General features: G+C 38.9%; 1 protein-coding gene across 9 annotated transcripts; it reads right to left on the reverse strand.

Moving 5' to 3' along the window:
- Positions 1 to 2,795: 2,795 nt before the first annotated feature.
- Positions 2,796 to 14,046, reverse strand: LOC113141062 (interferon-induced very large GTPase 1-like). 9 transcript variants are annotated; one of them, XM_026325264.2, is made up of 8 exons: positions 13,672 to 14,046; positions 12,558 to 12,649; positions 12,423 to 12,454; positions 11,583 to 11,688; positions 11,346 to 11,480; positions 10,623 to 11,219; positions 8,510 to 8,544; positions 2,796 to 8,174 (listed from the first exon to the last, which is right to left on the reverse strand). In XM_026325264.2, the coding sequence occupies exons 2-8, from the start codon at positions 12,631 to 12,633 to the stop codon at positions 3,354 to 3,356; spliced, it is 5,802 nt and encodes a 1,933-aa protein (XP_026181049.1). In that variant the 5' UTR covers positions 12,634 to 12,649; positions 13,672 to 14,046; the 3' UTR covers positions 2,796 to 3,353. The 9 variants fall into 9 exon arrangements, with proteins under 9 accessions (XP_026181049.1, XP_026181050.1, XP_026181054.1 ...); XM_026325265.2 differs by having other exon boundaries at positions 11,346 to 11,477; positions 12,423 to 12,457; XM_026325269.2 differs by having other exon boundaries at positions 2,796 to 8,171; positions 8,531 to 8,541; positions 12,423 to 12,457; positions 13,672 to 14,045.
- Between the last annotated feature and the right edge of the window lie 358 nt (positions 14,047 to 14,404).

A 14,404-nucleotide genomic window follows, 5' to 3' on the forward strand; every position in this document is an offset into this window, starting at 1 on the left:
CATGAATTAAGATTTATTTAACATTTATTTTGCATAAATATAATGCACTAGTACAGCAACATCTTACCATAAGGGCCAATAGTAGTGGTCCGGAGCTTTCCATCATCCCACACAGACTTCCTTAGGGAAGGAAGGGGGAGCAGGTGGACTGTAAACAGATTGAATCTCAGATATTAGTCAGTCAGGCTGAAAAAACCTGCAAAAACATTGAGGTCCTTGGTGATGGTTTGTTCATGTATCATAAATAATTGTTTCAGTTAGCAGGAACAAGGAATACGATTCCATCTGAAATCTAGATGGTGTTATGCTAAAGTTTCAATATTTAGGACCTGCATCTACAGACACTGGTATATAACAGGGTAGGTGCTCTCTCCACAGGACAAAGGGAATGATCGAAGAGGACAGATCCAAATCTAATTGAAAAAAAAACATTGCATTAAATTACATTGTATTAAAAGATGCACAAATAAAGTTTAAATTATCAAATTTGTCTTTTCTTCAACAGTGTATTTCTGATAGAGGAGAGAGAAACGAACAGCAGCAATAAACAACAGACACTGCAGGTTGGTGGGGCCAGTATCTGCACATCAGCAATATACAGGTCCAGGACCAGGGACACCTGCAGAAGGTACAGAGAGAGAGAGAGAGAGAGAGAGAGAGAGAGAGCACAAGGTTAGTGACATTCAATGGTGGAATATACATGTGAGCGGGGAGGAGAGGAAGAGAGGCAAACAGACAGGGTTGGATTAGAGTGTGATTTAATGGATGGAAGGGCATTTACTCTACTCTAAAGTTGATTGTCTTCAGGGCCTGCCAGCATGTGACAGCTTGACATGACTTGTATTTTTGGGGCTGTAAAAGCTCAGGGTTGTAACGGAGTTAAAAGTTCAGAATAATTTTCTTGTAACGAATTAAATCCCTCAAGAACAACCAGAACATTATCTATAATGCTCTCTACCCTTTCACCTTTGTAAGTGTCTCTAATGTGTGTGTGTGTGTGTGTGAGAAAGAAAGGGGGAGATATGGAGCAACAGAGCGGCAGTAAGGGGGGAGACAACCCTATACTTATGTATAGTATGACAGGGCATTGGCCATTTCCCTATTGTGATACTGATTTGTGGGAGAAGAATAAGCTTTGAGTGCACAGTCCCACTCATTGATGTGTCTGCTCAGTTTTCTCCAAGTGTTTTGGCAGTGTCTGAGCACTTCATCCACATGGATAACATATGGATATAGGTATCAAGACTATACTAATCAACTATTTCTGACTAGCAAGCTACAATATACAGCAGCACCCAGATTCCAGGGCCATGTCTGTATCAACGAGACAAGATGCAGACTCCACACAGAAAGGCCCCAGGGTCAAACAGGATTTGAACCTGGAACCTTTTTGTTGTGAGGCACCAATGCCGTCGAACCAACTTTATCATGGTTTGCATTGTTTTTACTATTGTGATAAGAGACAGAACAGTTAGTGCAGGCAGGTCATGACAGTGTGACAGGTACACAGATTACTTTTCCCATGAATGGGTTCTTCAAAATACATAAAGAGTTTCTGAAGATTGATTAAGGACTTCCAGAACTGGATCTTCAAAATCAATTAAAATGTGTTTGTGTTCATTCCAACTAAAACTGTGATGAAATATTTTCTTTGACAAAGTTTTTTATCAAGAGAAAAATCTGATGTTCACATGATGCACGTTAATGACAGAAGGCATTTAAACTTGTGAAGGGTTTGTTTATTACAGTGGAAGACAAAGACTGATATTTCCATTGGTAAATATGGATAACATATGAATATAGGTTATCAATGTAATGTAACAATGACAGGAGTGTCAATATGTAAAGCAGAAAATTAATTTCAGTTCAGACAATAATAAATTTTAAAAGATCAAATGTAAAATTTCTGAATGCTCCCAATCCTTGAGAAACATTAAGCAGAATTCATCCAATTCTATAAAACACACAAGCTGGAAAAATAATAATCAAAGACAAATGAAGAGTTTTTTTGTTATATTTAACAGATAAAACTAAAACATATAAATTGAACTGTATTTTTTCTTCTCAGAACTCTTTCCTTTTCTGTGAAACTCAACAAGATTCAGATTCATGTTCCAGGCATTTTGATGCATTTTATCTTCACTGTGTTTTAAATCATAGAACATTGACGTTATAAGATGTTCGATCACATCAAAACTCCTTCAGAAAACAAATGAAGTCATGAAGATCAATATACAACCTTAATTCAAAGTAAAAATGTGTCTGTTATGAGGCCTTTTGATGAGATCTGTACTTATGGAACAAATGTAAAAGTGAAAATTACAACCAATTCTGGCTGTTTGTTCTGTCAAAGGAATGAAATTCTAAAGAGCTGTGTCAGCATGTGTCAGCATCCTACATCTTTCTTTACTCATTAATGTTTAAACTAGAATAATACTTGTATTTTAAAAACTGTAAATTCTTTTAACAAATAGACTCAGAGGACAAACTTCTGTAAGATTATATAGAAGTTTTACTTGCAAGGAGTAACAGTCACACAGAACCTTAGTACAGCATGAGGGTCACTGGGTCTTAGCTTGGTAGCACATCATTTTAATACTATGATACAAACAGTCATGTGATAAAAGAAGAAAGAGGAGGCAGTTTCCCAGGAAACTGCAAAAACATCTGGGTTTCGATACTAAGTGTCTTATCAGAGTATGAAGGTCAGAACAGACTGACCTTAGAAAGAGAGACAAGAGGTAACAGGCCCTACTCAATCGTGCTTCAGTTATACTAAAGTAAGGTGAATCAGGTCACAGGAGGGTAAAACATTTTAATTTCTCTAACAAAAAACTACACATTCTCATGACTTATATGTTCTTAAAGCACATTCACAGGTTAGGGTTAAAACATACATGAGTCTGTTCTGAGATTTTCATTTAAAAGTGAATAATAATTAAATTTATGACTCACATTCTTATTTGAGAGAAATATTAAGATAATTAAAAATCTGCCCATAATTTTTGACATTTTAATTACTTCATCACTCTTTCTTTAAATTTCAAATGTTTACATTTTTAATTAATCAAAAGCTGTTTTTCCAGTTATGTTTTTATAGCTAACAAATATGATTATTTTTGTTTGATTCATTTTGTTTCAGGTCATTTCACTACCACTTAATGCTATACTGTGATATATACTTTGTCTATAATATAATTAATGTACATATTGATCAAACTATAAATAATTCACCCATTTTTTAATTCACCTATTTTTTAAAAACCTGATCCTCAGTATTTCTCTGGTTGTTCTCCTTTGTTCAATCACAAACTTCTGTTTCTTTGAAACAGCTAAAGTTTCTTGCAGGTCACTCACAGATCACACATTTCATCCAGACTTTTAATAGCTTCTTCTTTTGTGTAGTTTCTCCACTCGCAGGGAATTTCTCCTCTGCCCTCAAACTTTAGACCATAGTAATGTTCAATGTCCTTTTCAAATCGACACACAAACCATTTCCAGTACGACAGTTTAGACTCATCAGGAGTAATTCTCCAGTTAGCATACTTTGGTCCAGCAGTTCGGTACAGTTTAAATGGAAAAGTCTCCTCTCTATTTATGTTAGGGTAGAAACTTCCATCACTTGCAACATTTGTTGTGCAGAACTCAACAGACAGCATCACTGTGTGTCTGTAATGGAAACCATTGACTGCAGTGGAGCGGTGAAAAGGAACATTGTGATCATCAGGACTGTGATTTTCCAGAGTGTTGGTACAAACAGCTGCACAGAAAGGACAAGTCACCCAGCAGCATTTACACAGCTGATCAATGAGGATCTGATCAGGCTTCTGCCTGGATTCATTGATCTTATCCACTGAGAGGTTCTTCATCTCTTGAATGATAAATACAAGGCGTCTCTCAATCGCTTTTTTCAGAAAGTCAAAATTTTCTATGTCACTGAAGTTTTGACAGCAAATGGTCTCAAATGTCAGATCATCTTTTAGCAAACTGGAAAATTCCTCCATCCACCTGTCTGTGTCTCCTCTCTGAGTTTTGACTCTGTGTGTTGCAGTGAATAAAGCCTGACTCACAAGTTTATTGATGACGTCAACATTTTTCCTGAGTATATCCAGCGCTTTATCTTTGTGCTCTGTGAAGATGTATTTCTTTACTTCTGCTCGTATAAAAGTCTCTACCTGGCTCTTTGGTTGTCGGATGTAGTTGATGAAACCATTGAAGTCCTCTTCCTCTGCCAGTGACTTCAACACATGTTTCTCCAAGTTCAGCCTGTTCCCATTGAATGCTGGGAAAGTGCACTTCATCTCTCCAGCCAGATCAATGGCAGTCTTGTTGCAGACAGCCTGAACAGCAGAGACCTTCAGTTTTTCACAGATCAGTTCTCCAAGCACAACAGCTGATGAGTTTCCTTTGCAGAAGCTTCTGAAAATGTTGCAATATTGTGTTTTCTTGTTTTCCACATAGATGACAACATCATTGTTTGCTTTGTATTTCCTGTGGGCCTCTGAAAGCCAAGGCTCAGCTCTGTGAAACACATACAGTATGAGATCAACTGTAAACTCCTTCTTCAGAGCATATTTCACCTTTGACTCAAATTCTGCCACCTTTTCTTTCACATTGTTGGCCACTTCTTGTAAGTAAGTGGATCTGTATCCTCTTGTAGCTACAGGTTTGTTCTTAATTACATTAAGAGACTGTTTTTCAACATAGTCAGTCAGGGATCTGATGGCCTCTTGGTCTTCATGCTGAAGAGACTTGAAGTAACTTGTGATTTTTGTACCTGTTTCTGAAACAAATTCAACCATTTTTTCAACTGTCCCCTGCTTCCTGTCCTTTCCCATCTGTTTGTTTTGAGATTGTTGGCTACTGTCACAGTCGTCTTTGTGTTTGGTGAAGGACACATAATCACTGTAATCCCCAAGTCTTGTTATGTCTTTGTATTTGCCACTTGTTTTAGATTCATTGATATGTTCCCATTCAAATCCGAGCTCTTGAAGGATGACGACCTGGTCATTGACCACGTTGATGACAGCAATAGGTTTTGTATCTGCAGTTAGTTCCTGAACCCAGACACTCCAAACAGAGTCAAAGTGTTTTTTAAGTTCCTCTTCATCTTTGGCTTTGTCCTTTAACTGATGAGCGAGCTCTTTGCTCTTCTGCAGCAGCTTCTTCTCAAACTCTTTCTTTTCTTCTACCTTTTTACAAGCAATCTTCTGCTGGAGAACTTCATCCAGTTTTATTTTCCCGTCACTCACCAGGTCTTCATGAAACTCCTTGATTTTGTTTTCAAATCGGCCTCGCCACTGAACCAACATTTCTTTGTCTGTGTCATTCTCAAAGTACACTGTCATCTCTTTTTTGATTTCTGTGTAGGTTTCGTTTGTTTCTTTAAAAAGATCATTTAGTTCAACCTTGTCAAGTTTTCCATTTTCAATTCTGGGGTAAAGCTGGTTTTCAATGGTCAACATGTGGCTTCTCAAGGCCCAGGTCCAGTTCCCGTACTGGACCTCAAGTTTTCTGTACACTGCAATTTCCAGTGTGTTTTTGAAGCTGAAAACAAAGTGTTCATTCAACAGGGCATTCCACAGGTCCCGGATTTTGGCTTTAAACTGTGAGAGAGTCACTCCAGCTGACTGGGAAGCTTTAAAGAGGATTATGGCCTTTAGCTCTTGGACCTTGTCACTATAATCTGGATTTGGAGGAGCCATTGGTGGACTTCCCTCCCACAGTTGGGCAAAGTATTTCACATCTTTTTGCACATCAAATGCAATGATGTCACTGAAACACTTGGCATCACAAACCTCCTCTTTGGCTGCTAGTTGGGCCATCTGGTCCAGTTTTTCTAGTAGACATCTCCTTCCATGCATGTTTTTCTCTGCAGCTGCAACATCTGTAACATTCTGGTGAACAAACACACAACTTGGAGAAAGTTTCACTTTCTTCATCCGCATGAAAGCCTGAACAACAATCTGCAGAACATCCTGCATCTCAGCTGGATTCTCTCCAAAGATGTTGATCAGTGTCATGTTTCCCAGACCAACAACAAATGTTGCCAGTTCATTGTCATGGTGAAGAGTGGTGTTACCTGCCAGCTCAAGAGCACGCAGTCCTTCAGTGTCCACCACTAGGATGTAGTCACACTGGAAGTCTTTCTTGATCTCCTCTGACAGTTTGACCAGCTGCATGAAGGCACCTTTGGTGCACCTGCCAGAGCTCACTGCAAACTGCAGTCCAAACATGGCATTCAGCATGGTTGACTTTCCACTGCTTTGGACGCCCAAAACTGACAACACGAAAACCCTCTTGTCGCCCAGTTTCCTGATGACTTGATCTAAAAGGCTAGAGATCCATGTTAAAGGCACATGACCTGCATCTCCATCCATCAGCTCCATCGGGTCTCCTGATATCATCAGCTCTGCAGCCAGCTCAGGATATTTGGACCAGTCAGACTGAAGCCAGTTTGTTGGTTCCTGCAGAGATTTATGGGCTTCATAGATCTGTCCCATTTCTCTAAAGATGTGCTCCAGGCCAAAAGTCGCTGACTGCAGTTTTTTGGATATTTGTTCAAGCTCTGCTTGTTTGCTTGTTAACTGATCAGATTTGTCATGTTTCCTCTTCAGAGCCAAGACCTCTGACCACTTTTCATCATAGCTTTGGAGAATTGAAGCGAGATCGTCTGTTGAGACAGCATCTATCAGGATCTGAGTCCATTTCAGGAAATACTCGTTTTCTGTTGGTGAGAATGATGAGAGGCTTTTAATGAACAGCTTCATCAGTTGACCACAGGAGACAGTGCATTGTTTTTGTCGTATTTGCATCAGTTGCTGTTGCTTTGCACATTTCTCCTTCTCGATGTTTCCTCTGAGGTGATACTGTTCTTTGTTTATTCTGCACCAGTCATGCCACAGTTCACCTTGACAGGGGAGGAATTTATCTTTGATTTTTGAAACATCCATCCCCTGAAATAAATTCATGATTTCCATTGCAGCATTTTTCCCTTTTTGGCAGACTTTGTCTTCTTCGTCCACTCTGACTCCAGAGACCTTGGTCATGGTTTCAAGCTGGAAGGATTTATGTGGTCCAGACAAAATCTTCCCAATGATTCTTTTCAGTTCTTCAGAAACATCTGACTGACTTCGGTCCTTTAGACCGATTTTGTATGTCCTCTTCTTTTCAACTGCACCACAGTCACTATCAGCAATGAGAATAATGAGAGGCTTCTGAGATTTGTACAGGTCTGTGATGACCGAAGTGCTTTTCTGACTTTTATCCAAAGTTGGAACAAGAACAACAGTGACTGAAGATTTTTCAGTCAGTATGTGGCGCTGTTTCTCAGTCAACAGAGCATCACCATGGAGGTTACAGAAGGTGATGCAGTCAGTGAAGGCATCGTTGGGTTTTCCAGCAGGACAGTACCAGGCAATCTCTACAACACCATCCATCAGATGGCGAGATTTGGTGCTACCTGGACAGTTTCTGTGGAAGAAGGTGCTGTGACATGAGTTGATCAAAGTGTTTATCAGCTGAGATTTAGACACCGATAATGAACCCAGGCGGAAAAAAGCCACCATGGGTGTCTGAGCTTTGTAGATGGGCAAACTCTTCATGGTGACAGTGGTTGTGTTGTCTTTGGTTTGAGTTCCCTTCCATGTTTTAATTATTTGTCTGAATGTCCACAGAGGACACTCGATATCTGCTGTGACTGGGTCAGGAACAAGTAAAGGTAAGGCGTACTGACACTGTGATAGTTTTGTAATCATTTTCTGCTTAAGGAAGCTGTCTGAGCAGTGAAATGCTGCCATTTGAACGTCCATCGGATGGATGTGAGTCTGTTTGGACTGATCAGAGTCTACACTGGTGCTGAAAAGAAAATCATCTAGGTCGTTGTCATCAATGTCGTCAGTGTCACAGACTGGATCAGGCTGTGAAGTGTCCTGTCTTACAGGAATATATCTGGCTCTGTAGTCTAACATCATCAGCCTCTTAACAAAAGTATGAGCTAGATCTCTCTCAGTTGTCTCATGGTCCTGTTTAACAGGGGGGCCTATTTTAAGAAAGTCTGCTGGAGACAACTTGTGCTGATGTTTGTGTGGAAGGTGAAGTCTGCTGAGCAGAGTTTCAGTTTCTCTCTGATTTTGTTTCTTCCTGTTGATTTCTTCAGAAATCTCCAATGACTGCTGGAAATAAGGAAATAAACATGAACTGTAGAAACATGTACAATGGGAGAGCATCATTCTAATTTCTTCATTTGTTGTGGAAAGAATTTGGAATTTGAATAGACCTGGTTAGAGCATTTGGCTCTAAAAATATACACAATGAAGATCAAGAAGCACAATGACGCACTAATTCAGTAAAGAGACTTTTTTTTTTTTTGTAACTTCTTTTACTTTAAGTGGAGGCAGGAAAACTGAAGATATTAGCAGACTGACCTTGGAGATACTTTTAGAAAATAAATGCAGACTTATAAAGATGATCACCAAAGAATCATCATCATCAAAACTGTTAACTTTACCTTGATTTCAGGTGTACTCACCTCCATCTCTTCTACTGCAGCACAATGCAAGAAAAACAAAGAGCAGACAGCAGAAAGTCAAGTTTAAAAAAAAAAAACAGTGCAGGTCAAGTCTGAACAATATTTATTTTTCTGTTCTGTGTAGAGACAATGTCACCATCTGCTGGTCAGAAGTATTCAATAGTCTATTTTTTTTTATTACTTTTTTTTTTTGCTTGTAATTTCTGCATTGTACCAGTTTTGTACTTGTTTAATCATATAATTTTGATTGTGCTGTACATTATCACAGACTTTCTGACTGTTTGCATCTTCAGGTATAAATAACTAAAGGGGTCATTTCTGAATCCAAATAGACCCAAAATTTTTGCTGATCTTGTACAATCAATAGCTCAAAACATTTAGATAACGTTAAAGAAAGGTCACATCTTTTGAAAATAGGTGACAAATGTTTCCTTCAACTTTCAAACCTTATTCATCAGGATAAAACAGGCACTTTTTTCTAATCATGTATTGGATCGCTCTGTAGCGGCAGCCGATTTGACTGTTGTCTTACTATTTGATAGGAGTTATCAGTAGAAGCCTACTACACCTACTGGAGGCAATGAGATTTAGAGGCAGTTAGCATTAGCAACTGACATAAATGTATGTTTTGTTAGTTTTATTACCTAACCCTATCTAAGACGTTTTAAAGCCTAGTTGTTTTATTTTGTAATGCTAATCAAGATGTTTTATTGCCTAAATATAACAGGATGGAAAAAGGAAGGAGAATTGGAGGGGAGAATTCGGACGACGGATTCAGGACGAAAAGTGTGGTTTTCGTCCTGGTTGTGGAACGCTGGACCAGCTCTATACTCTCTCTGAGGTGCTCAAGGGTTCATGTGAGTTTGCCCGAACAGTCTACATGCGCTTTGTGGACTTGGAGAAGGTGTTTGACCGTGTCCCTCATGGCATCCTCTGGGAGGTGCTCTGGGAGTATGGGGGCCGGGGCCCTTTGTTAAGGGCTGTCCAGACTCTATACCAATAGAGCAGGAATCTGGTTCACATTGCCGGCAGTAAGTCAGGCCTATTCCCAGTGCCTGTTGGACTTTACCAGGGCTGGCTTTTGTCACTGGTTTTGTTCATTATTTTAATGGACAGAATATCTAGGTGCAACCAGGGGCCAGAGGGAGTCCTGTTTGGGAACCACAGGATTGCATCTCTGCTTTTTGCAAATTATGTTGTTCTGTTGGCTTCATGAGCCAGGACCTTCAGCATGTGCTGGGGCCGTTTGCAACCGAGTATGAAGCAGTTGGGATGAGAATCAGCACCTCCAAGTCCGAGGGCATGGTTTTCAACCGGACAAAGGTGGCTTGCACACTCCAGGTCGGAGGAGAGACCCTGTCGGAAAATGGATGGCTGTATAGATGGATATAACAGAGTAGTTGTTGTGCTTAAACTTAAGGATGTAACTTACGTAATGTACGTAATAACGACAGTTAAGATTTGTAGAATAAAAACGACCTACTGAATCTTCCAGGAGGTTTCAGTACGACCTAATGACCAATAATTATAGTCTGAAGCAATAGCCCAGAACAGGCTATTGCACAGTCCAAACGTGTGATATCGGCTAATCTTAAACTTAAAGCCACTGAGGGGTTGCTAGAATGGCAGGTGATTGACTCAGTCGACATTACTTAACCTTTTAAAGAAATGATATCCCAAAATGTGTGTACTGTACGATTAATTTATATATTTCTCCATCACACTTTACAATGTTTTTGTATAAGCATTCATACCATAGATTCAGTGAATCCATAACATCCATGCAGAGTTTTTCCATCAATACCAACAGTTTTATTATTTACACACAACAGCAAGTGGTCAAAAACTTCTTGCATCTGTGGCTTCATGTAAGTGCTGATCAAAAAGTCCCTCCCTATCTGGTGAACGCAACCACTTACAAAGACTGAAATCTAGTGAATCTAATTGAGAATAATGTAAAATATATATAGAACCAAATGGCTACTATAAAAGCTTTTAAAATCAAAGTTTTGACTTTAACTGAACTTCTGTCCACATTATTTGTCTGAATCAGTGCAGGTATAATCTGTGAACACCAACATTCAAATCTCACCTGTTTGATGTTGCTGAAACACTGAGGAATTGATCCTTTGGTCTTCACTGGTTTTGTGTTGCAGCAGTTTTTTCTGCTCTTTGTTTTCATCAAACATCAGTCTACTGTAGCAGGGTGGATCGTTTTCAGAGACCATGAGGTCGAGTTTTTCCAACAGAACTATCAGCTCGTTTTCATCCGTCACACTTTTTGTACATGTGTGGTGTCTTTTTTCAACCAAACTACTGTTGGACCTCAGCTCTGTCAAGGCATTTTCACAGTTTTCATCTGGTTTATGAGTCAAAACTGTCATCACATAAGAAAGGCATCTTTTCCCAAAAGTGTTTTCTAACCACTGCACTGAGCTGTAATGGCTGTGATGCAGACCATTTGGTATCAGTAAGAGAAAGGCATGAATCCCCCGATTTAATGGGAATTGGTCAATGTTTTGTGGACCGAGCATGTTAATGACAGAGATGTGGCGGCCACACAAATCATACAGTCTGGATGAAAACTGTTCCACATTTGTTTGTTCATCATTGTCAAGTAAAATGTTTTTTGATCCAATCTCTATAGAGTTTGTGTCACCAACCAACGCCAGTGTGAGCTCAGGGATCTCTGAAACAAAATGATAGAACAGCATCACCGTGTTGGCTCTGAAATCAGTGACACTGTATTATCAAAGTTTAGTTTCCTATTTTGCTGAACGATACAAATGAAAACATGAAATCATGTGATTCTCACTTTTGTTGGTGTTTGTAGAAACACTCTGAGATGTTGGACTTGTCTCCATCAGTGTTTCACTCTCCTCTGCAGGTCGATCACTAATGTCAGTGCTGCTTTCAGTCTTAACGTCTGTGACTCCATCAGCGTCTCCTGCTGAATGGTCAAGTTTTTTCACAGAACTCAAACATGAGTTTAATGCGTCTTCATAAAACAACTGAACTATCGTCTGTAAAACACTATTTCTTCAGTCGTTACCTGGCTCATGTGATGCAGATGGTCTAGATGTGGCTTCAGATTCTCCTCCTGTGTTTCCATCAGTCTGCTGTGGTTGTGCAGCTTCAGGTTCATTCATTGAATCAGACTAAGAAAAGGAGTAAATTGTATTGAACCAATGGTTCTCCAGGTTAGACCCACAGAGGTTAGAAATATCTTTTTATTAGAAACCGCAAACCAAGAAAACAGCAGCAACATCAAATTGTTAAATGGTTTTTATGGTGGCATCTGAGTTTACTCAAGTCTCTTAAATCAAAATTCAATTGAAAGGCTACTGTCATGACTTTGACTAAAACTGTTCAAGCTTTTGATGATGATGCAGTTTCTGAGCATTTGTGGAGACTTAAAACATGTTTCAGATCCAGTGTAATACTGGACTCCAACTCTGGACATTTATGGACAGAAAAATGCCATTTTTGTGGGATTCAATGCATGTGTGGACTTTCACCGACCTGTTATTGGTGAGAATGTCGAACTTTGAGTATTTCACTTTTCTTGAAAGAAGCTTTTGGTGTATCTACTATTATTGTTGCATCTTGAGATGGTTTACATCACCAAAGCTTTCTAGTGATATATTGTTTGAGCATCAGCTCAAACCATAGCGTTGAATTGGAAATAGTTGTGATGTCCCGCTGGCGGGACAAAGGAATGTTTTAAAAAGGCCTGATGTTTCTGGACAGTGTGGACACTGTATATGCTGTTTAATCATTTCTGACTTATATTGATGGTACTGTTATAAAAATGACAGCATGATTTTAAAAAACATGGATCAGAATAAAGACAACTGTATGATGGAGACTGATCAGGGTGAAAAGGTTTTACCTTGGGTTTGTCGTCACTTTCCTCCAACTCATCTACTGAAATGTCATGTAGAGAAAACAGGTTACACAAGATCAGCATAAAGACAAATATTTGGTTTCCTAACAATGAGCGTTTATATTTAGACTTTAAAATTACCTCTGTCATCTGTAACTGCTGTGGGTGTGATTTCACTCTCTCCTCCTCCTGCAGCTGTTTGGTTCTCCACCTCCATTTGATCAGTTTTTCATCTTTATAGAATCATAAGACAATAAGACAACACAATAAAAAACGTCATTGGAAACACAGCATGATTCAGCAAAGTATTAGTAAAAAATAAAATAAGATTAGATTCTTTTTGGCAAAGTATGAAATCTTAAACATAAAACATTTTGACAATAATTTAAGCATCAGCTCAGGGCTGTGACAAAGGTCATGGCTCCATTTGAAATATATTTAAAGGCTTTTACATGAATGTAATTCAGTATTTCAGAGTGAGCAAACATCACATTTTTAAGGTTGTCTTTAGCACACATCTTTAGGAGATACAGCTGAATAGGACACATCCATGTCTTGATCACTACGCCATATTCAGCCTTGTCAAATGTGAAAGTAAAAACCATATTAACATTCAGACAATGAAAACTGAAAGGTCTAACTTCGACCTCTGTTTATTACCAACTTAATATATTGGCCTAACGTTTGTACTGCTGATGATTTAAACATTATCAGTACTCATACTATTACTACTGCTGATGTATTTTTAAACAATAAAATAATCAAATATATCCACCTAATAAAAACTCTTCCACACAAGTCAGAGCAAACAAGAACAAACATGAGAAAATTAAACTAGGGCTGTCAATCGATTAAAATATTTTAAAACATTTTCTGAACAACATGCCCTGACAGTGAGAACAATCTTTCACAAAGTATGGATGTGGCAGGTGTTGCTAAGCATCTGCAGACATTGTTTTATAAATGAATTTACTGTTCAAAAAGCCTTTTTCTTTCTCTATTTCTGTTTCCTGCTGTACTCTTTACTGTATATGGCTGCATTCCGCTTTCTCCTACTACGGGCTAGGTCACAGGTCAAACAGCAAATGCGCTCTGCGTTAATAAAATTAGTCCCGTTAAAATGAATTTGCGTTAACGCATTAACGTGTTAATTTTGATAGCCCTAAATTAAACGTTTATTTTTGCTTGAAAGGTCAAATTATTTTAAGGACATGTATATATTTTATATGTACTTTGTAGAAACGTACAGACTCACCTTTGTTCTGTGTCCTGTGCTCCTCGTCTGTGCAGATGTGGCTGCTTTGTCACCAGTCCTACCTGTTACTGTCTTTTCTAGACAGGTGTGGTTCTACTAGTTTCTAAATCCCTCCCAGCTGCTCTTAACTGATCTGATGTGATATGATGGGTATGAACAGCAGTGATACACCGAATCCACATTATGTTAAAATCAGTGATAAGAAAAGTGAAAGTGAAAATAGGACAGCTCTGTCTCATGATGTCCCAGAAACCTTGTGACTGAAAGGGTTGGCCGACTGGTGAAATATCTTAAACACTTCCTCATTTTTTCTGCGCATAAACTAAACCAAGTGCTGTGAGAGCCTGAACACAACAGTAAAAGAGTTTAATTATGCTGAATGGATTGTACTGTGGACTGTTGCACTGTGAGCATGAATCCACTCCCTGGCTTTACTGAAGCTTGGTAACTCTTCCCTCCTCTCTTCCTGCTGGTTTATGGTAAGATATGGTAAGTAATTAAACTCTAAACACTGCATGTATCACCAAGACAACAGGAATCACTTTAAAAGTTCACAATGTTGAGTTTGTTTTTGACTGTTTATTTCTCATTTTGTCACATGCACACATGAACCATGTCAGCGTGTTCATTTATTTGGAATTAGTAGAGGAGACTTTGATTGGTCTCAAAAGCGCTTGTACAAGGACCCACTTCCTGGTCAGAAAATCACAGTCTGCAAGCAGTTAGCTGTAAC

Source organism: Mastacembelus armatus, chromosome 8 (assembly GCF_900324485.2).
Source record: "Mastacembelus armatus chromosome 8, fMasArm1.2, whole genome shotgun sequence".
NCBI lineage: Eukaryota > Metazoa > Chordata > Actinopteri > Synbranchiformes > Mastacembelidae > Mastacembelus > Mastacembelus armatus.

What these genes read in the sequence shown, in the direction of transcription:
- LOC113141062 (XM_026325260.2), bottom strand. Translation starts at nt 12,633, where the DNA reads ATGGAGGTGGAGAACCAAACAGCTGCAGGAGGAGGAGAGAGTGAAATC. An exon ending in ATCTGCATCACATGAGCCAG is followed by an intron (nt 11,481 to 11,582) that starts GTAACGACTGAA and finishes TTGACCATTCAG; the next exon opens with CAGGAGACGCTGATGGAGTC. An exon ending in TTCTACAAACACCAACAAAA is followed by an intron (nt 11,220 to 11,345) that starts GTGAGAATCACA and finishes ATTTTGTTTCAG; the next exon opens with AGATCCCTGAGCTCACACTG.